We start from the raw sequence: 20689 nt of genomic DNA, 5'->3' as shown, positions 1-20689 counted from the left end.
ACCGGGTTTTGTTTTAAGAAATGAGCACTGCTCACTCTCTGGGATGAGGAAGTTCTTCTCAGTGTTTTTCATTCAGCCCACCTGGCAGCACCACCAGAAGTATCCCACGTGCAGCCCAGAGCAGCAGCTCCCTTGGGCACATTGATCCTGTGCTTGGTTTGGGGCAGGAAAAGGTGCTTTCTTGCACAGTGTCCTGTCACCAGCAAACCTCCTGCACACTTCAGGCCTGTAAGGCAAAATGTAATAGGACATTGACTTGTAAACAGGTCAGCTTTCTTCATATAAAAATACATGATGTGCATCAAGCCAAAACTTTTCTTTTTGTGTAAGAGCAGCACCATCCTCTACAGACCTGTGAAGAAGTGTTGTCCATAGCCAGGTGGGAGCTCTTTGACTGACAGTGCTTGTGCAGCCCCCCTGTGGGTCTAGTTCTCATCTAGCTTACATGCCCCCTCACCAATTACCTGTAATTCTCTTTTTTTCTTTCCTTGCCCTATCATAACTGAAAGGATCATCAGGTGAAAACACCCCGACTGCAGACGATCATGAAACCATAGCTGACCAAACACAGTTGGACCCAGTGGAGCATGTGAGTCTTGCCTCTGAGGAGACAAACCCAGACGAGCATCTGCCAGGAGAGGAGGCTGGATCTGTGATTCTGGCCGTAGAGGGGAAGATTGATTCAGTCAGTAAAAGGGAGGAGCCGGAGGGCACTGAGCCCCTGCCTGCAGAAGCGGAGGAGAGCTCTGAGCTGCCATCTGCGTGGCAAGAGGAGAGCGATGGTTCTTCACCTCCAGCACCAGGAGAAGACACTGGGGCACCAGCACCGGCAGAGGACAGTGGGCTGGCAGAGGGCAGTGACAGCTCCGCAGGGGAAATCATCGAGAAAGTACATATTACTGAAGAGGACCACCTATCTGAGGGTAATATTTGTGCTTTCGTAAATGCAGAAGACCAAATTCTGCCTCCAGGGAGTTGTGCGTGGATCCTTTTGACTTCACTGAGAGCCTCGTATGAGCTTCTGGAGTCAGAATTTGGTCCAGGGAGTCTGTACAATGTGGGGCATAGAAGCACATGGCTGGGGAAGCCTCAGGCTCAACATTCCAAGCTGTAATAAATTTAATCAGCATTTCCAGTCATTATCTTCGCTATTTCATGTCCTTTTAGTTCTCTAGTAGGTAAAATGCCTCACTATACCCCTCATTTAAAATGTTTTTCTGTGTAGCTCAGACACATTCCTTAGTATTTGCGAAGATCAAAGGCTCTATTACTTAGTTACGTGAATTAATTGTAAAGCAACTGTCCCTATGCATATGAACTTGGAAGGTGCGTGCCTGAACGTAGAAGAGAAAGCCTCTCTTTGATGTGCCCTTGCATATCCAGTCTGTCCTAGAAGCTTGGCTACTACACAAGCAGAATAGAAGCAGTGCTGGAGGGACATGGGGCTGGGCTTTCCAAAATTTTTGAAGATGACTGGCTGAGGAGGAAGGCTACATGAGGAAGCAGTGGTGTCTGGGACAGCAGGTATTTCCACGTGCTGTGAGAGGGACCTTTAGCAGGATGTGTGCTCGTTCCCAGAGATTGCAGGCTGTGCTTATCTTTGGGTTAGTGCCCAGAGGATGTGTCTCTCATGGGCTACATGTGCAGGTGAACACTTAACAGGAGGAATCAGGTTTCTCCTAAATGGTACAAAGCAGCTTGGTGTGGAATCAGATACTTCCTGGGGGAGCATTTCTTCAGGGAATAAGCAGGTGAAGCACACGAGAAGTATTTCTCCACAAGGAAACGTGGTATCGGCAGCCTCCTCACTCCACACTTGCCCTGAAGAGGTGTAAGATGCGGAAGGACTGATCTGTGTGAAGCCCAGAGCCAGTTACGTGCACTGCCACTAACCCTGTGGCTTCACTGTGTGCCTCTGAACTGGCTGTATAAATCTGACTCTGCATCCCAGTAGCTGAGTGTGGTGGTTGGCTTAGCCTCTCCCATGTCTCTTCACAAAAGAGTTTCAAGGCTTTCTCTACATAAAATGAGCATCTGTTTTATGTAAGCAGTAAATGACTGGGGTGCTCGCCTGTAAAACATGTAGTTCTGCTCAGCTGGAAACTCCAGTTTCAGTAATCACAATTTCTAAGCTTTGAGGCATAGTGCTGGAGGCAGAACAGTGTGCCCTGAATGCTGTGGTACAACCGCACATCCATGGAAACACGCTGACCATTTGCCTGAAGATCAGTTATGGGGCTTTGACCACCAAAGGGTTCATGCTGCTTGCAGGGCAAGTGAACAAGACTTTGGGGAAAAAAGAGTTTTGTTCCTGTTTCATTTCCATGAGGCAAATGGTGGAGGGGACCTTCCATTTTTGTGCTGTGGTGCATATGATTCTTAGCATTTGTTTTGCTTTCCTTTATTCTTCAGTAGCTGCATGAGTAAATTTATTAGGCAGCAGCTTCCCAGGAAAAGCACAGTTTTAGCCAGACTGGCACATTACCATGTTTTCTATTTCTGTTTTGTTTCAATTGCAAATAAAACTGTGTATATATAAAATAAGATCCAGGAAAAATAATTTGAACAGAAATAGTATTCATGTTGTGTATTGAATAGAGCGTCAAGGAGATTTTGTGAAAGCATCAGGAGAACTTTATGGGCACGAGGAATACATGTAGCTGGACGATGGGAAGCGATTGGGATCATCCTGTTTGTTCCCTATGGATTCATTTGGGGGTACCTTGGTAGGGGGCATTGGAGGGCTGACAATGCAAAATCAGGTTTACAGAAAGGAGCTGGGGCACTTGGTGCTTTTCTCAGTGGATCCTAATTTGATCTCCGTGGTTACTGTTCCCAGGTGAGACGGGAGAACAGGTGGAAACTGAGCTGCTCACTGAGATAGTAAGTGGAGGGCCTGAAACAAAAGAAGAAACAGGAGCAGCTGTGGATAGCGCAGCATCGACAGAGATAGGTACGTTGACAGAGGAGGGAAGAACTGCATGGGTTATTGTTTAGGAGACAGAAAAGACTGTGCTGTCCTTAATGAGCACATCTTGTCAACCTCCTGCTGGTGTACAGCTGCTTTCTGCATTTTAACATGAGAAAGAGAGTCATAAATATTTTTGTTTACATTAAGAGATATTTTTGGAAGCAATCTGTTGAAAGTCATGCTTTTTACATGGTTTGTCTTTATATAATACATGAGTCTTACTGGTGATAAATTATCCCTCTTTGGGGGAGATGCTAGACTGTAACACGCAGTCTTGGAAAATAAAAAACCTATGTTAAAAACATGACTCTGCTGGTTATTATTTGCAGGGGCTTGGTGTTATGAGCTAATGCCTTAATACTGCTTTGTGATTTCCATTCCATGCCAGTCAGTCATCTTAGATCCCCGTAGACACACACACACACACACACATTTTAGATCATTTTCCTTATCAGCTGAAATCAGCAGTATAGTGCTGGGTTGAAAGCACATTGCGCAGCAAATGCTGTCACATGGTAGGAAGGAAAAATCACTGGCCAAATAAAGTGCTTTTGCAAAATCATCACACCAGTGAAGAGAATTCAAGGGGATAGGATTGTCCCTCTAGCAGACTTGGAAATTATGCTCACAATTCTGTCATCACAGTCTTTCTGCAAAAGTTATTTCTTCTTCCTCCACATTCACTGAGAATCCTACATCATTTATTTTGAGTCCTTCACATGAAGTATTTGTATGCTGCAGAAGACAGGGGTTTGCCACAGAAGATAGGGGTTACCCTGTGGTATTGCTGGAATGTGGAAAAGTATGGATGAGCAGGCGATGCTGACACCTCCTCCCTTCCCCCAGTGAAGTTACTGCAATGACTGAAACTGCTTTTCCCCGCTCCCCTCCCTCCTAACCACTGGCCTAGATAACCGTGCTCAAAATCTCTCTGGGCTGGTATTTCTGTAATTCAGAAGAGGAGAGCTACATCAGGAAGGGTGGGAGGTAGCTTACACAAGCACTTGTCATGACTTCCAGATGAACCTTTTGCACCTGGGATGAGAGGCCTTTTGGTTCCTTCCCAGTGCTATTGTATGCTCTGGTCTTTGAGCTGACAGCAGCAAGCCAGCATGTTTCACCTGTGCTACAGGATTAAGGAAAATGGTTTGCAGCATGAACAGTGCAGCCTGGAAGAGCAGTAGGGTGCGGGTCAAACAGTTTGATCAAGGCATATGTACCTTCATGACCTTGTGATTACTCAGGCAGAATGAGAGAAGTAGTGATCAAAAAAAAAAAAAAAAAAAGCAAAAAAAAAAAGCACTCACCTCCCTTTAATTCATTCATTTAACAATGATCACCTTTATATTGTTACTTTTTAAGCTAGCCTGTGAAGCCAAGGTATTGTTGGCTGTTGGCAACTCTTCTCTTGCAAGATCTGTAAATTTATGCCATATAGCTTTGCCTATGAAGTCTGAGAAAGTTTATTCACTCAACTTGTTTTTAATGTGTTGCCCCTTTGCTTTTGCAAAGAATTAGCTGCTGTGAGTTCAGCAAAGCACTTAACTTGTTTCTGGGAAACCTCAAAGAAGAGCATCCTGTTCTGAAGAGTAAGAGGTTTCATCATGTGATGATGACAGCTTTATTGAAATACTTACTTTCTGCATTTACCTGCCTTGACAATATCCTCCCCAACAGTTTTGTAAGGAAGCAGAAAGAGCAGCCCTGCTTCTATGTCTGTAATGCATTTCAGATGATAGGAGTGTACCGATGTAGACGGCTCAGAGAACAGCTGTGGGCAAGAAGAGCAAACAATGTTAAGAATGGAGCAGTGACCGTTTAAATCAGGGATGTTGTTGTGTAAGGCAGCAATTCTTCCATCTTGAAAGGATATTGAAGAACCAAAACAAGATTCTGGGCAGGGAAGCAAGATCGCTAAAGGGAATGGAAAAATTCTTACTTTGAGACATCAAAAACATTCAGAGCCTCACCTCCGAGAGGGTACGACTAAGAAGATATGAGCTGATGCTAGTGCAAGATAAATACCACTTTAAAGGTAGCCAAGGTCGGCTCTGAACAGGGAGTGCTGCAGTGACATACTGGGTGTGTTGAATTCAAAGCTAGTAAAGGGAATTTTTTTTCACACTATATTACCAATGTTCATGCACATTAACTGTCAGACATGTCACAGAGTCACTACAGTTGGATGTCTCTCACCTGTCACCTGCATTCCCATGCAAAATTCCCTCCTTGCCTGTGTTCCCTACCCAGCCTTGTGAAATGCCACCACATGGGACTTCGCTACAAGGAAGTCCCACATTCTCGTGTTCCCAGCCTATCTTTGCAGGGTCTTCTGCCTAAGAGAGAAGTACTTTGGGGTGGGATGCTCTGACACTATGGTTTCTGCCAGTCATCCCCTTGGGCACCATCTTCTACCTACCAAGGAAGCCAGCAAGACACATACCTTCTCAGCTGCTGATGGCCAGCAAATGTAGTTTCGGGGGCTGCATATGAAGGGGATAGGGAAAGAGGAAGCAGAGCCAGTGGCTGCTTGTGGTTGTTCCAGGTCCACACAGAACATTCTTAAAGATCGGGAGAAAAGCAGATACCCCCTTCATCCTGTGATGCTTCCAGAGAACTTTCACTTAGAATTCCTGTAAGGTGTGGTGACTATCAAGTTGTACCCTCAATTAATTGTTACATTATTTTTTTTCCATGTGTTTCAGAGACAGCTAATAACAAGGAATAGAAGTTATATCTCTACGAACACCCTCTTCGCCGGCCTTCTCTTCTGTCCACATGAATATTTTTAAATTTTATTGGACTGGGAAAATAGAAATGCTTTTATGGATTGAGCCACAAGCTACAGACATGAATGGGAGGCACCAGGAAAAGTTTTATACATATTTTTTGAAGTCAAGCTGCCAAGGCTTCAAGTGTTTGAAATACATGAACTTTCACCTCCCTGCCAGAGTGCCTTCTGTACACGGCTAGCACAGTGGGATAGCTTTCCAGCGGCTGTATAACCATTCAGTTTTCAATTAGGACTTTTCCCAGGTTCAGATAACTAACTCAAACCTTTGAAATCTCCAACCAGCATTACACAGGATAAAAATACAGTGTAGCTTTTTTTTTTTCTTTCTTTTTTTTAATGGTAGTATGCAGGTAATTTCTCTGAGTGCCTGGACCACCAGTGTATGGACCTATTGAAGTGTATAGCACGTAGAGGACTGGAAGATGGAAGTGCCCATTTACCGAGCTGTAACTAACTGCAGAGGTTAGTTTTCCAGAAAATGTAAGATATACAGGGTACAGTGTCCAGGACCCAAGTGGGTGTCTGCTGCTCACTCTCCATTTTTAAACATAAGTGTATTTAAAGGCTAGGAGTTCAATATATATGATGACTTCTGCAAAAACAGGGAGAAGAAGGCATTTTAAAATGTAAGTAGGATGTTTTAGTCTTATAAATTCTAGCACACAAAATATAAAGAGAACTTCACAGCTGTTAACAACGACAGTGATTAATAACCTGTCTTTAGCTGTGCAGCTTCTCATACGCATTTGTGTCTTCTAAACTAGATCTCTAACCAGAGACACATATAAGCCTGTTCCCAAAGGAGAGGTCATCTATTATATTTCCCTGGAGTGCTGTCCTCCAGGAGAAGTATGCTGTCAGGGACTGTCTGGGTTATTTTCCAAAATGCTGAATAATCATTTTGGAGGTGAAGCGGAATGGGAAAGCTTTCCAACATTTCCTGTGAGAACGGGCCCTGAATATAATTGGTGTGATGATCAGACAGAGAGTAGAAATTTGTTCTGATGGTAAATGTTGCAAAGGGACTGTATATTATATATTACTGGGGACCGTGTTTACAGGATTCTCTGGCATAAGGAAGCAGAACATGGAGAAAAGGTCAGTTATCTAAAAAGGGCAAGCATGTGTTGCTGTTTTATTAGCTTTATTGTACAAAAGGACTCAATTTTTACTGTCATTAGCAAATCATACAAATCCCCTCTAAGAGCTAGATTTTGTGCCGCATGTGCACATCTGACTCCAGCTGAATTTTGTTTGTATTAAATAATCTAGTTGATATCCTTGGCCTATCAGCGTTTTGTATAAGCTGATATTCCTTGGCTATATTGCTAAACTGAAGGTTTTCTGCTTTTACAAACTTGTCAGCTTCATTTCACGTCAATTTTTTTAGACAACACCATAAACTTTTAGAACCAAAATGCATACTTACTTTTTTTTTTTTTTTTTAGGGATTTTTTGCTAGGTGGATATTGCAGAGTTTGGATGTTGCGGAGTTTTTTATTTATTTTAACTTCTCTGTTGTAGAAGGCTAGTAAAAACAAGCAGCTGGTTCTATGAAAAAGCTATTGACATGAAAGTGGGAATTAAAAATTCAAACAGAAGTAGTCAAACTTTTTGTCCACCTACCCAAATTGTTGCATGACAAAAAGCCATGAGAGACATACCATGCACTTTGGAGAGCTGAGGAGTGGGGGAACGGTTACTGAGCAGGATGAGGACTCCCTGGGGTGATACCGGACTGGGCTGGGCTTACATCCATGGCCCAGGACACACCAAGAACTTCCACCTTCAGCTGCATGTCATGGCTGGTTTCCTCCTGCGAGCTGGGAATTTGGTTCTGTCACCAGTACCTGTGCCAGCACAGCCCTGCTCCCAAACACAGGAGATTAAATCAGCGGGAGAGCCATGCTGACTACTTGCAAGTTGTATGTTAGATCATGAGTTGAAGTTTGGCTAGTTATATTAAATGTTTTAAAAGCATAAATAAACCAAGAGGAGTTTTGTGACAGAGGTCAGTAGTATTAGCAGCAACAGAGGAGGCTGCACTTGGAAATAAAATATGAAGATACAAGGGAATCAAGATAACCTGCTCACCTCAGTCACTCTTTTTACCGCTGTTTTTACAAGACAGATGACAATATACGTTCTTACCTCACCATTCAACTTTTTCAGGTCATTAAGCAATGCTAATGGTAACAAGAGCAATTTCAGCTAGTCAACGACTCAACAGTATCAGCTCTTCTCAGTTACCATCAGTCCTTACGTATTCTGTAATTACAACAACAGATGAAAGGTATTTTTCCTTTTCTTTCTAAAAGATGAAATATGCTTGACGATGAGTTAAACATGGAATGTTAAAACCTAAGATCAAAACATGGCTGCTAGATGTACACTGAACTTCCTTACCTTCAGGAGCACACTGGGGTCTAGTATGTATGGTCTGTAAGCTACCAAAGCATGCACTATGGATAAAGAGCCAAAATACATGCAGTTATTTGCCTCTGCAAACCCGAGACATCACAGAGGTTGCCAAACGCAGAAATTGGTCTGTGGATCAAAAATGTTTCTCATAATAGAAGCTGAGACGAGGATATGCTCCCATGTCTGTGTTTACAAGATATGCCTCCAGAGATATGGCAATATACCTTAGCTTTTTTTTTTTTTTTTTCAACCCATAATCAAAATACAAAACAATCTCCAAAAATATTTACCAAAAGCTAGACAATCTTCAGCCCTTAACTTCATCCAAGGTAGAAGTAATCATTTCATGCCGCAGGGAGCGCTGGGCAGGCCACTTGAAGGAGCAAACTTAATTTCCAAGCTAACAAGAAAGTTCTGGTTGAAATTTTGCTTCAATTACCAAGAAACAGCCCTAGAAAAGGCTAAATTTGCACCCTGTCAGCTCTGTGCAGACACACATGCACACTGTGCTAGGATCCCAGAAGATAATCAGCAATCCAGCTGGCTAGTGTTGGCTCTTTCACTCGATAAGAAACTGCTTTCAGGTAAAAGCTGCAGCAGGAGCAAGGTGCTTGTAGCAGAAGATTAGGACAGTTTAAGTTTGGTTATGTGCTTTAACAGAGGACAAAGTTTCATTAAAACTAGGTACTGAACTTTGTTTTTGCACTGCTTAATGTGTAGATAATGTAATCATTTGAAGAAGAAAGAAAACTACTAAAAGAAACACCTGGTAGAACATGCAAATTTAAGTATTGCTTGACTTTCATAGAAATAGAGGGCCTGTTTTGTTGTTGTGTTTTGGTTGGTTTTTTTGTTGTTTTTTTTTTTTTTTTATATATTACATGTGATTGAAACAAATTTTAAATGGTGCGAATGGGATGCCACAAGCTGAATTACAACTTCATATTTTGCATGCTAGAAGCTCAGTCTAGCAGACGAAAAAAAGTGAAGTTTAACTTACCTCTAGTTAAACCAGGACTTACTGTTTGTATACTTGCTGAACTAAAACCTAAGAGATAGCCATGAGACTTGCTTTTTATATTGGAAAATTACAGGGCTTCGCCTTATTGTTTTAAAGAACAGAATCAAGTAATATAACTCTGCTTAAAAAATAAAAGTTTTAAACATCTTTATGGAAGACTGATTGTTTACATTGAGAACTGGTATGTTATAGCTGTAAACAAGAGAGTTTATTTCAGTTATTCTAGTATTTTTGACGCTTGTATCTGGACAATACAATTTTGAGACTGTATCTGGACAATACATATTTAGATCTGAGCCATTCAAGAAACTGTGAAGCTGGTCTCCAGCTAAAAGCTAAAGAATCATAGAGCAAAAAGTGGATTTTAATTCCTGACTTTTTGCAGAATGGCACCTTCTTATTGATAGAAACAGTTTAAATGGTAGTAATGTATTTCGTCTTGTTAGCTGCATCCAGCATGCTTTTTTTTCCTCCCCAGGTGTTTCACTTATCTTTCAGTCTCAGACCGTACCTTACTGCGGATGGCAACGGTGTATTCACACCCCTTTGTGGCAGTGAAGTCACCCGAGGGAGCTCTATAAAAAAGTTGTTATCAGCAAACGGACAAGTTAGAGCACACAGAAAAAAAATACCAAACCCGCCATCTAGTGTTAGGCGCAAAGTTGGCAAAGAGGCCGCACAGCACAAGTAAGGCAGGGGGAAATAATGCGGCGGTAGGAAGGGGTATAGTCACAGCGAATATACAAGGCTAAGCTTAGCTCATGGTCAACCCTATTGACATCTGCTGAGGGTGAACTTTAACTAAGTCTGCTACAAATAAGTGAAATATATTCCAACAAAGTAATTATACGTGAACAAAGCTGTAACTGAGAAATACGAAGAAACTAGGAACCTTCAAATGTAACTCCATTTAATTACATTATTCTTAATTAGTTGTAACTGACAAAGTGAAGCAACATTTGATCTGTGTTTCCTAGAAAGTTATATTCATGTTAGTACTAGCTCCTTCCTAAGAAGTCTGATTATGCTTTTTCTTCAGTGGGATCGCTTCTTGAGTCAGAGCTGTAGAGAATAAAAGACATTAATATTATAGCCAAGGAGAGAGAACAAAAGCAGAAGCCAAAACTAACAAAGCTTATACATAAAGAAGTTTATATGCAGGAAAGTCAGGTGCTTTTCAAAGGCTGTTGCTTGGAAGTTCAGTCTGAAATACCAAAATAATTATCTTGCTTCTAATAAAAATATCATCTCCATTTTGTCAACAGAAAGCAAGATAATGCTGTAAAAAAATCCATACATCTCTACATACTTGCTGTGACAACTTCATTATGAATCTTCCTTTCTGTAAAGATATAATTTACAAGCTTAACAAAAAGCAGGAGAAATGGCCACTTCACATCACATCTAGAAGGGGTAAAATCGGGCTGACTGTTCTCACAGCTTTCCAACTGCCCTTCTGGCATATGCTGAAGTGATACCAGGAATGCATGAAAAATACAAAATATAGTTACTGCAATAGTGCAACTGAAAAGTAATGAGAGCTGGAAAGCATAGCTGACAAGCAGGAAGGTAAGAAACCACAAGTGGGACACTTAGAGTTTATCTAAGGATGGAGATGATTCACACCATGTGGCTGTGGTATTGAATGCAGGGGGATTTTCAGACAAGGCAGTATCTGCACATGCCATGCAAAGGTGGACAGCAACAGTGTTGCCAGATTGGGTTTGTCTTGCATGCTTACCATATGAAAATCATTAACTGATTAGAAGTATGAGACATGAGCATCAGTAGGCATTATACACAGAAGACAAATGATACCCACAGGAGAACTTCAGTTTGGATTTCAGTTGTTGGACAGCTGAACCCACAGTACTGCGACTTGACCTGCGGCAAACCAGCGCTATACCCTCTTCTTGCTATACTGCTGCTTTTGTGGCTTACCAAAATTGAGTGAGTTTAGTCACACAGGATGGGATTAGAAATAGCTGCTGAAGCACCTCAGTCATGGCACCCTGGCATACAAACAGCAGCAGCCAGCCTCTGGGATGAGCAGCCTACAGGATTCCGTCTCACGGTACCTTTGATAAACAAAGTACACGTTTCTGCCACTGAAACAGTACATTCTTCAAGCTGCTGCATTTAGCTGTTTTTACTCCCTACACAAAGAAAGTGAAGATACAGTGACAATAGCATCCCATATTTAACTGGATGGCCATCTTCACAGAACAGAGCAAGACGCTGAGGTGAACAGACTACAACAGAGAAGAATTTCTGCTCCTTTCCCCCGAATAAACTAATAGTGTGCTTAATCGTATAGCTGTGGAGAAGACAGGGAATCAACTCCAACATGAGATAGCAGACTTTCAAACCAGATCCTTAAAACCATGATATCCGTTTCAACTTGGTTAGAAGATAAATGCAGAGGGATGGAATAATTTACTAGCATCACCAGTCTGTCTGACTTCTCAATATTGCTTAATCACCCCATCAAGCGGATGCTTCTGTCCTTAATAGTAGAGAGAAAAATGTCAAGAACTATAATGTCATGGTAGCTGAAAGCTTCCTATCTTGGAAGATTATTTTTATCCTTAGCTATTAGGAGATAGATAATAAACCTATTCTTATGGTTTGAATTATTTCTATTGAATAAACAAGATGCGGACTTTTTTGTAATGGAGTATAGAAGCATAATCAGGAAAAGTTTGTTCCCAGAACAGACAAGCACAGTTTTAGAGATGCAATCATAATTTATTCTTATTAAATGGGATATATATTTTTTTTAAAATCAAAAAAGTCAAAGTTGAATTGCTATGAAAAAGGTTACAGGTTACTCATTTACAGCTGATTAATAAAGTTAGCACTTTACTTCAGAATAGCATAATTTTCTTCTTTCTGAAATTAGTATTAACTTTCTTAAGCAATTGCTTCCATATGAAAAAAATGTGAGTCCCAACAGGAATCTATTCTGTAAAGTTTAACATAGTTCAGAAACAAATACAACAAAATTCCCCAAAACACCAAAGCGAAGATGCACACTATGCAATTCAAGTTTTCTGTCTTCCCATTTCTTTCATTTTTCTCATATAAAATTGTTATGAAAAGCTTACTATTACAAATCATTAGTTTTCCATGTCCAGATCACCCACAGTATAGCTGTCATACATTCACCCAAGTGTATACTTTAATACCTGAATATCCAGTCACCAGCGCAAACTAAGGGCCCTGTCCTGCAATCGGGCTCAGCTGATTTTAGCAGGAGGTTTCAGGGTCTTCCAGCAGAGAATTCACTGTAAGCTCATATTTTAGAGAATCCAAGGCCACAATCCAGAAGCAAGCACCTTTCCTCAGTAAATTTACTGATTGCAACTGTACCTAACTGCTGATAGTCAATTGTAGGAACAAACAGATGTCAGGGAGAAGTATTACATCTAAAATGGCTGTCATAGGATAGTCAGTCTCTATTTATAGTCAGGCTGAAGCATCTTGGAGGGGTCCCTGAATGGCAATAGCTTCAATCTCAACTCGGGCACCCTGTGAGAAAACAATGAGGAAACATATTAGGAGTTTAATATCTCTTTTTTACAAAGCAACTGAATGTATAATACAATCTTGTATGAACAGAGTGACATTTGAGGGAGATCATACTTCTGATAACATTGCTAAATTAGTGCTACAACTAAGTAATAGTGAAAATTAATTTTACTGAAGTATCATAGCCCCTGATTTCTAGCGTTGTAGCCATCTTTCACCATCAAGAAATCTCTCTCTCATATTGAGATATCTTATAATGTGTGGGAATAAGACTTGTATACTTAGAAAAAAACTAAATACTTCAGAGTCTTCTTTCAAATAGTTGCAATTGAAACTATTCCATAATAAGAAAAGATGTCAGAATGCTTCAGAAGTAAGGAATTTCAGAAAACTTTTTGTAGGCAGAAAAGTGACACTTACTTTCGGCAAAGCAGCAACCTGATAGGCTGCTCTGGCTGGGAAGTTTGTCTTGAAAACTGTAATTTAAGCAGAAACATCCACCAATCACTTAACTTTGCTTGATAAAACACAGTTCAAAGTAATCTGTATAAAATGTAGTCATTGGAACAGTTTCAGGTTCAAGGCTACAGGACAAATAGTCTTCGGTGCCAGCTATCATTTCCCCATTGCTGGTTTAGGGTTTTTTTTGTCACTGACTGCTCCAACATCTCAGCAAGCTACCATTCATCATCAAGAAGCCAGCTACAGCCGTGGTTCTAATGGCCAGTGATAACCTGCAGTCTGCTGACACCGCATGGCCTCAACACCAACTTGGCCGAAAAAGAAAGATTAAATCAGAATGGTAATCATCCAGTTGCAAACACCAGGGAATGGGAGAGTGCTCTTTCACACAAAGAGCAAGAGGGAGAAACAGGCCCCTGCCAAGTCATGAGAAAAGATGCCAGATCTGCTTAAAGTCAACAGGGGGCCAACACTACTCGTATCAAAGGCAGGCATAGGAAAAATAGTCCCTTGACCTATTCCTCCATTCCCAGTTAGGCCTGGTGCTCAAGGATATTAAAACAATGGGTCAGGGGACATGGGCCAGGACGGCAAAATAAAGGCGGGAGGGAGAAGGGTAAAGGTGTAAGAGCTGAATTCATAGACTCGTAGAATAGTTCAAGTTGGAAGGGACCTTTAAAGATTATCTAGTCCAACCCAGCCCCCTGCCATGGGCAAGAACATCTTTCACTAGATCAGGCTGCTTAGAGCCCCATCCAACCTGACTTTGAACACTTCCAAGGAATTTGTGTAATTAAATTGAAGTTTTACCAGTGAGAGTTAACACTAAGCTCAGAAATGGTAACTTTCAGTGTCCTGCACTGACAAGGCAGGATAATAGCTCACAAAGAACAGCAACTGCTGTCTTGAACTACAAGCAGGAGGCAACAAGTAACTTAAGTATCCAGCTGGTCTGTTTTTACCCTGCTTAAACACACACTTTGACATGCACAAAAGCGTGTTGATAGCTCATCAATAACACTTCATTCAAAACCAGATGTTGCTATCTAATTAAAAACCAAAGCCATGTAAATAAGGAACTTATGTGCATACTCTCCCAAATGCTTCTGCAGAATATGGCTTACTGGAATGACCTATTTCAGTCTACATCCAGTTTTGCTGACCGAGCATTTTTTTGTTTGTTTTTTCCTTAAGTGGAGCAGTGTGGCTCATCCTTATATAAAAAGTGTATGATATTGTATAAAAAGATCCAAAGAGACTTTAAAGAAATGGAGATACAAAATCTGAAAATAAGCATTTGAAGGCTGCCTACAGTGGAACTACATAGGGATAATAGCATCTGTCAAGGTAAAGAGGCATGGAAGATCAACCTGCAGGGATGGCAGGAGGTGATCTTCACATGACAGTGAGTTAGTGGAATGGTAGGACACAAATCCACTGGAAAGTAGGCTGTGCTTGATCTGATGCCTGCAAATTAGGGTGTTTGGGGGTTTTTTACTATTAAATTTCAACTGGAATCTTGAAGATTCTGGAACTACACAATCTGAGTCATTAAAACACTTTGCCTAATATGAATATAATTTGTTCCACAAGCCATACTAGTAAAACAGAAACAAAAAAGATCTACTTACATTGTTTGTAAATATCATTAATATCATTGAAATCCTTCATGTCTGCCATCAAAACCGTAGTCTTCACAACTAGAAATTACACAACTGCAGTTATTTTAGACCTCTGACTTGTATACAGAAGTTGAAATCTTCAGTGCATTTCTTGCTTTTATTTCATAAATTTCTCTCAAGTATTCTAAATATTTTGAAAAGTTTTGCAAACAGATGTTGACTATTAGAGTTACCACCTAAAAAAATCCGAACAGCTACTATTTAATAAAACTTTAAGGAATTAGACATTCCTGACCAGCTCTGAAAATATCCATTTTAAATTTCATTCTAAGCCCAGTTCTTCCAAGAGGCATAGAACTGATAAGCAGGTCAATTAAAAAAGCTGTTGTAAGCCAACTGTTGGCAATAAACTATATAATATCTGCTGCCAGAAGAGTCCATAACAGGTCTGAAAATACAGTCTATACTAAATTTTTTACCCATGACTGCCCAAGCCAGCATTATTCCTGATTTGGCTCCACTGTTAAGAGTCCTTCCCCCAAAAAAGTATTGAAAGCTCCTAGAATATTAGCACCATAGATACAAACCTGCTTGTACCTGGAGCAAAGCCTAGGATGCTTAAAATGCCTGTAGTCAGTTGCAGCTCTGTCTATATCTGAGCTTCCCCAGTTAGAGTTAAAATATTAGCACTGTGGGCAGAAACTTCCGGTGAAAAGCAGTGTTCCATTGATACCCACCAAAAAGACTTGCATTCTGACTTATTCTTGTATTTTGTAACCCAGACTCATGATTCCTTTTGTTTCTTCCAGCTATTGATAACAACTGAATGTTTAGCAAACAGCCTTTTTGTTTTTTAAGCCCACTGCATTTTTTTTTTAAATCCAGGTAAAACCAACCATTTGTTTGCCACCATCACAGCAGCACTTACCATTGCCATAATCACAGCCTGCAGCTCTCAGGATTTCTCCCATGTTTTTTAGAGCCTAATGAAAAACAAGGCAAAAATCTTTTAACTATCAGCTTGGTTGTATTTAGGTAAGTATGTAAATATATAGTTTTAATTTGGCTGCATCCACGTTATACTGTAAGTTCACCCAGCAAATCATCAACAGTCCTCAGTGAGTAAGCAAAATCAGAAATTAATAAAAGGGAACTTCTAATAAACACAAATATTAAAGCATCCATTCATTAGATGTAAATGCATGATGCAGCTCCATCTCACCCTATTACGTCACACCACCTCTTTGCTACTAAGGGAACAAAATCTTTCCCTGACTCAAGCCAGGGTTATTACTGAGGTCTTAACCTTTCTTATAAACATTGATTCTTTCATACATGAAATACAGATTCCTCCCCTGCCCTCCAAGTTCTTTAGGTGGAAAATTACAGGGTTAGAATGGAAGGACTTCCTCCTGCTTTTCCCTTATTTTAGAGGGTGTGAAATGTGATCTCTAGGTGCCTTCAGTTTCTCATGAGTCCGTGTTTAACTACACACCTGCTAACTCCCTTACAAGTTTATTGCTAGAAGACTTCTTACCTGCTTAGCTTCGTCCTTTACCCCTCCAGAGACAAGCTGCCCAGTGGAAGGTTCTATACCAATCTGTCCTGCAATGTACATTGTTCGGTCTACTAGGACTGCTTGGCTGAAAACAAGTGACATTTTAGGTTTAATGTTTCCCCATCAAAACATTTAACTATCTGAAGGCACATTTCACATATTCTTCAGTAGTTTATAACATCTCAGAAAGACAGAGGACTGAGGTTATCCATGCACAAGTCTGTACGCACAACCACACATTCAATCTGTGTATGCTTTTGGGAGAGCTGGGACCACCTATGGAAGTGCATAGCTCTGGTTTTGAGGAAATAAACCCTGATTCTTGCAAAGGCACAGGGTATGAGCACAGCAGCACAACACTAAACTGAGCTACACAGCTTCCACACTGCATATAGCAGAGGGGAGGCAGAGTAAATAAACACAATTTTCCACAATTTTTGGACCTGCCCAGATATATATCCCACCCTAGCTTGGCAGGTAGACAATACCTTTCACCTACATCTCAGCTGCAGAACGGGGCGGGGGGAAGTGGAGAAAGAAAAATCAAAAGAATGCTGATTAGAAAATTTAACATTTTTCTTCTCAAACAAGCACCATGATACTGAGTTACAGCTGTAAGGTGAAGCCCTGCACACTAATTCTCTGGCAGTATTCCTCCAGAGTCATGAATTTGGCCAGTCAGCACAACTTCTAGATCACTCCATTCCCAGAACAATCACTTTCCTCTCACCAAATAATCTGAGTGACCTGTTGGGTGGGTTAATTCAGAAGATTGAAGATTTCAAGCTATTTGCAAAACATTTTTAAATAAATGTCAGGTGTGTTTTTGCTGAAGTAGAGTTGGCAATTATTAATGTCTTTAATTACCACGAAGAGATTAAAAGATTAAAACAAAGATTTAAACTACCTAGCAAGCATTACACAAGGGACATAGTTTACTTCTCTTCAGCTGGTAATTAAAAATATTTCACAGAGAAATTAGGAAAAGACTCTTTTGAAAGTGTTAGTGGTGTGTCAACACTGGCTTTTTTAACTCTTCCCACTGTACAAGAAAACACATAGTTTTGACAATTCAGCAGTGTCTCAAGTTACACAAAGTAGGGTTAGGCACCTCCCTGAAGCATTTAAATTAAGAGGTTAGCTTCCCTTTAATGCCAGTGAGGAAAGAAAGGGGACTCTTCCAGAGAATATTTTTATTATATCTTCTCTCTTAATTGGATTGACTCAGTTGGATTGTCTCAATCTGTTGACTTCACATTGGACCAACCTAATTTAGGGACTCAGTAAAAAGATTACAGTTAGGCAATCTGAAGAGTGCCGTCACTCCCATCTTTTCTTTTACCCCTGTCCTAAATTCTCCTGTAATTTCACAAGGGGAAAAAATAGCCAGTAACTAAATTGCTATGGTAAAATATTGTGGTGATTATTTTCTCTGTTATCAACTAATGAAACCAGAGTACATCACAAAACTACACCATTTAAAGAAGAGAAACTAGTGAGTCATAGAATGGTTTGGGTTGGAAGGGTCCTTAAAGATCACCTAGTTCCACACACACCCCGCCATGGGCAGGGACACCTTCCACCAGACCAGGCTGCTCAAAGCCCCATCCAGCCTGGCCTGGAGCACTGCCAGGGATGGGGCATCCACAGCTGCTCTGGGCAACCTGTGCCAGTGCCTCACCACCCTCACCATACAGGATTTCTTCCCAATATCTAATCTAAATCTACCCTCTTTTAGTTTAAAGCCATTACCCCTTCTCCTGTCACTACATGCCCCTGTAAAAAAACCCTCCCCAGCTTTCCTTAGGCCCCTTCAGGTACTGGAAGGCCACTATAAGGTCTCCCCAGAGCCTTCTCTTCTCCAGGCTGAACAACCCCAACTCTCTCAGCCTGTCCTCATAGGAAATGTTTGAATGAATGAAGTAGTTTTCTAGCTGATGCAGTCTTGTTGATAGAAAATACATGTATGAACCAAACACATATGCTTCCCTCATTTTATTTTCTTTCCTACCATGTCTTGCTTTGTTTGAGGCACAGGCCCTCAGACCACAAACTTCTGTTTCTGTTTGAAGCACAGAAAACCATGCAACAAGAAGGCATGAGCTCTCTAAAAAAGTCTCGTATTGCTTATTATAAAGCAAATGACACAAGAAATCATTTATCCCAACAAAGGCTTTGGAGCATCCTAAATAGTGAATAATTAGGAAAAAACACCAACAAGCTGAAGCCTTCTCGCACCAATGCCAGATCAACATCTGTAGCAGTCTTATTGGGTCCCTTTCTTTGCCCCTCAAGTTCCTTCTCTTGACAAGCTTACTGGTGGAATCTTCCATTCACTGAGACTATTAACAATTTACCAACTAAAGGGTATAATTTTACAGGAGTCAAATGCATGAGCGAAGCTCAGAGAAACTTCAACTACACAACACCCAATCATACTTCAACTGCAAATGTATCCTATAACTAAAGTCAATTGTAGCTACTCATTAATCTCTGATTCAGCAGAAATCTGGTGTGCCTAGAGTCATTCAGGTTTCAGTATACCCAAGTGCATAACTGGACAGACATTACGACATTAGAAGAATGTTATCCATCAGAGAGATGGTGTTAAGAAGCATGCTCTTTAAAGACATGTACTGCAAAGATAATCTGATCTTTTTTACATAGATGATTGTTGACACAACAGTATTCTGGCTCCATTAACATTAATGAGATATACATATACACATACACACTCACACATATCTTTTTATATATACCTACCTATCTCAAGGTATAGGAAACTGGATGCAGTAAAGGAAATACAAAAATACAGTAAAAATAGGTCACCAAAAAAGCATACTGAAGGGTTGTAGCAGAACCAGGAAGGCAGCCCATACATCCCAATTCCTCATTCTCTATTAAGCCCACATTCCTTTGTTACTATGTTCAGACTCCACAGCAGAGATGTAGCAGTTCTTGTGCAACTTCTGCTCACTGGACTTTGACAAGTTTACTGAAACCAATAAACTAAGTTATTGATCAACGTACTGAAGTTAGACCCATCATACAATTAAAAGGCTGCTTAACAAGCAGTATTTCATTAAGAACTACTAAGCACAAAATGTTGGAGTGCAGTTAATCCCCAACAGAAGTGGAGAGCTATGTTGAAGGCTAAGCCAGTGGTTTGTGTGTGAACAGCTAAAGCATCACCTTCCCGTATCCTAGATGTTCTCCTCAGTACAAGCCACGCCAGGCCCCTGGCTGGCCCCAGCAACAGTTTTGTTTACAGAAGTTAACCTTCATGTCAGGGCTCTGCTTCGACACTTTGTATTTCTCCATCTTTGTAATTCCCGTAAAGGGCACACAGTTTGAAGAGCAGAAAGCTCAGTTACAAAGTAACAGAGACAAAACCGTACCTGGAAGGCACTAAGATGCTACAGGGGAAAAAGTTTAGACCAAAGGAATCTGTGCTTGTATTGGGAAAACAAAGCCCAAATGCAGAATTAAAAATTCTTAGAAAATGCCTTGGTAAAAATCCCTCAGTACCTTAGCTATAAGGGTCTACTATAGTTATTGAGTATTTTTTCACACCCAAATAGCAAAGCGAAACCTTTCTCCAATTAAAAATGGGAGCACTTCTTTTAAAATTACATTCAGAGCCATTGCAACAACTTACTTGTGAAAACAGTGAGCAACATATTACATGTTTTACAGCAGTTACGTTTTTAGACTGAAAAGCACCTATAACCTGCTGGAAGTTACATTCAGAATAAGAGATTTGCAATTCCCGGGCAATGAATACTCCAGCAGCCAAAACGCATCCTGGTTTGGGCTCCACCTTCACTTCCCATCACCTCCAGAGTCAACATTCACATTTTAAACCCCTGCTTACCACTGATTTCAGAATTATTTTCCCAAACTGGCTTTTTGAGAGACATTTTAAAACTGCGCCTAAAACGCCGCCAGCCTTGCAGACCCGTCCGTGCTGTAGGACCCCAGGTGTCCCTGGGGGGTTACCGGAGGGGAGTCCGGTGCCTGATGGAGGAGCCCACCCCCACCACAGCCCTCAGGGCTGCCTGGCAGACCCCCGCCCCAGGCCCTGCCGACGGGCAAAACCTGCTCCCGCTCGCTCCTGCTCCTTCCCAGAGACCTCCGTCTCGCTAAGGCATACCTGTAGGGACCCAACGCAGGGGGAGCCTTAGCAGTGCTGATTATTTTCTTCACGAGCGAGGCCATAACTGCCGACAGCCCCCTCCTGCCCTCTCCTCAGCGAGCCGCCCGCCTACCCCGCCCGCCTGCTCCGCCCCGCCCACTGGTGCCGCAGCGC

The 20689-nt window shown here is 41.2% G+C and overlaps 2 protein-coding genes across 6 annotated transcripts in view; one reads left to right on the top strand and one right to left on the bottom strand.

The window, feature by feature from the left end:
• The window catches only part of ERICH5 (glutamate rich 5), a 21073-nt gene extending 11715 nt beyond the window's left edge, over positions 1–9358 (top strand). The window contains exons 2-4 of one of the 5 annotated variants that reach the window (XM_080380133.1): positions 510–923; positions 2840–2953; positions 5677–9358. In XM_080380133.1, coding sequence (XP_080236259.1) covers positions 510–923; positions 2840–2953; positions 5677–5699 — 551 coding nt within the window. In that variant the 3' untranslated portion in view covers positions 5700–9358. Of the gene's footprint in view, positions 1–509 lie in introns of all 5 variants that reach the window. The other 4 variants (XR_013926954.1, XM_080380134.1, XM_080380132.1 and 1 more) reach the window with 4 other exon arrangements.
• RIDA (reactive intermediate imine deaminase A) lies at positions 6078–20682 on the bottom strand. The gene is made up of 6 exons (XM_080380136.1): positions 20534–20682; positions 16360–16465; positions 15751–15805; positions 14832–14900; positions 13159–13214; positions 6078–12738 (listed from the first exon to the last, which is right to left on the bottom strand). Exons 1-6 carry the CDS (start codon positions 20596–20598, stop codon positions 12676–12678), a joined length of 414 nt encoding a protein of 137 aa, XP_080236262.1. The 5' UTR covers positions 20599–20682; the 3' UTR covers positions 6078–12675.
• Between the last annotated feature and the right edge of the window lie 7 nt (positions 20683–20689).

Source organism: Falco punctatus (assembly GCF_963210335.1).
Source record: "Falco punctatus genome assembly, chromosome: 3".
Taxonomy (NCBI): Eukaryota; Metazoa; Chordata; class Aves; order Falconiformes; family Falconidae; genus Falco; species Falco punctatus.
The sequence above is the reverse complement of the archived record's forward strand: the minus strand, read 5'-3'. Positions and strand labels throughout refer to the sequence as shown.